At 52.9% G+C, this 2,114-nt stretch overlaps 1 protein-coding gene across 1 annotated transcript in view; it reads right to left on the bottom strand.

The window, feature by feature from the left end:
• Positions 1-214: 214 nt before the first annotated feature.
• Positions 215-2,114, bottom strand: part of myclb (MYCL proto-oncogene, bHLH transcription factor b) — a 5,107-nt gene continuing 3,207 nt past the window's right edge. The window contains exon 3 of the mRNA XM_017420953.3: positions 215-1,911. Within this exon, the coding sequence (XP_017276442.1) occupies positions 1,058-1,911 (854 nt within the window). The 3' untranslated portion in view covers positions 215-1,057. The remainder of the gene's footprint in view (positions 1,912-2,114) is intronic.

The following is a 2,114-nucleotide window of genomic DNA, read 5'->3' as shown; positions in this document are numbered from 1 at the left end:
AAAAATCATTGCGACGAAGTGGTGTGATCGATGTTCAAAGTGTTTTTACTTGGACACTTTTTTTTTTTTCTTCTCGTAATTATTTTATTAACAAAAATAGAAGCTTTGAGTTATCTCCACTGAAAAGCCAGCAAGCTTTGCCCTCCACCGATGTAGGACCNCGGGGGGGGGGGGGGGGGGGGGGGGGGGGCAATGACAACAACAACAAAACAAACAAAAAACAAGGATGAGTTTAATCAAGAGTTCAGGTTTTGGTTCAAAACAAAACAAAAAGGGGGAGGGGCTGTACAGTAAAAAGATCTATGTACAGAAACATCCGCTGAAAGGCGTCTAAAGGCATCCCATCAAACGCAGAACGAAACGACAAAACGAGACAGGCAGACGGAATAAAGACAGCGAAAGATGGCTCGTATTTTTTTTTTTTTAAATGCTAATTGGAAATAAAAAACAGTTCAGCCAATCAGTTCCATGGCACAATCATAAATCCGGGTCCATGTTTTTGTAGTGTAGTCTTTGCAGGGAAACGCATCTAAGACTTTTCCGGACATGCTTAATGACGTTGTCCCCGATGAGAGGACGGAGGACAGACGGGGAGGAGGTTGGGCGTTAGGGGGGGTTAAAAAAAAAAAGAAAAGAAGGGAAATCGAGCCAAAACTTGAAATTTAGCTGCTGTACGCCGAGCACAAAAGAAAAAAGGCGGCCGTAAAGACTAGAAGTTCGAGCAGCGCAGCGGTTAACTTCAGGGTTAATAGATGACCCCAGCAGGGCTCCCTGCTGCTAAGAGTTAACAATCTTTAGATCTTTAAATAAAAAAGGGGAAAAAAAATAACAGTTTGACAAACCTTTATTGAGAAACCGAGAACGTCCACCTTAAGCCCCGTCCCCAGCTTGCTGATCAGAGAGCCACTCAGAAGCTAAATGTGCAAATCACAAAGTAAAAAGCAAAAAGGAAAAATAACAATCCAGCAACTCAAAGTGAACATTAGTGTCTTTTCTCCTTCACGTAGTCCCGCTCAGCTCCAAGTGTCCGCGCCAAGCGACAGCCGATCGCCGGCGCTCAGGACCGTTTCAGCTGCGCCAGCCGCTGCAGCAGCTGCAGCTGCCGGCCTCTCAGCTGCTTCCTCTCCTGAGCCTTCTGCCGCTCGCTGGCGTGCAGCTGCTGCAGGTACTCTGTGGCCCGGGTCAGGATGGCCACCTTCGGCGTCTTGGGGCAGTCCGCCAGGCCCGGGATCTCGTCCCGCAGCGACAGGAAGCGCGAGCGCAGGTCGTTCCGCCGCTTGCGCTCCAGGAAGTTGTGCGCCCGGCGCTTGTCCGTGTCCTCGCAGTCCGAGGACTGGGGGCTCGACGGGCGGGAGGGGGGCTTCGAGGGCGAGCTCTGAGGCAGGTGAGAGGAAGAGGACGAGGAGGACGAGGACGAGGAGGAGGAGCAGGGCGGAGACGACGGCGACGGGGAGGAGGTGGGCGAGGAGGCGCTCAGGTTCGGCGACTCCAACCTGACTCCGGCCGCGGTGACGTGCGACTTCCGGCTGTCCAAGTTCAGGGGGGCGTGGCCGGGCCGGGGCTGCTGCTGCTGGTAGTGGTGCTGATGATGGTGGTGGTGGTGCTGATGGTGGTAGTGAGAGTTCGGGTGAGGCTGCGGCGCAGGAGCGCAAGCTTCCTGTCGGACCTTTTTCCGCGGCGGCTCGGGCGCCGATGGCGGCAGGATGTCCGGAGAGGGGGCAGCGTAGTTGTGCTGCTGTTGGTGGATGGAGATGTGGAACCGCTTGGTGCCGGGGTCGTGGGGGTCCGCCCGCACCGTTATGGTCACGGGTTTGCGGGTGGCGACCAGGCGGCGAGGTTTACGCTGCCGCTTGTGCTCCACGGTCACCACATCGATCTCCTCATCGCCCTCATCTTTGTCATCTTCATCATCTGGGGAAATAAAAAAAGAAAGAAAACATAATAATTAAAGGCCTCAAATCCATTTTTTTTATTGTTAACCGCTTTAAAAAAACCACAGCACATTAGAGTCGACAATAAAACCCGACTCACACACAGATTTAAAAGCAAGCAAAAGAATAAAAAAAAAAACTGCTCCTAAAGCAGACACGCAGCCAGCGGGGGGGGGGGGGGGG

Source organism: Kryptolebias marmoratus, linkage group LG5 (genome assembly GCF_001649575.2).
Source record: "Kryptolebias marmoratus isolate JLee-2015 linkage group LG5, ASM164957v2, whole genome shotgun sequence".
Taxonomy (NCBI): domain Eukaryota; kingdom Metazoa; phylum Chordata; class Actinopteri; order Cyprinodontiformes; family Rivulidae; genus Kryptolebias; species Kryptolebias marmoratus.
This window is presented reverse-complemented; position numbering and strand designations above follow the sequence as displayed.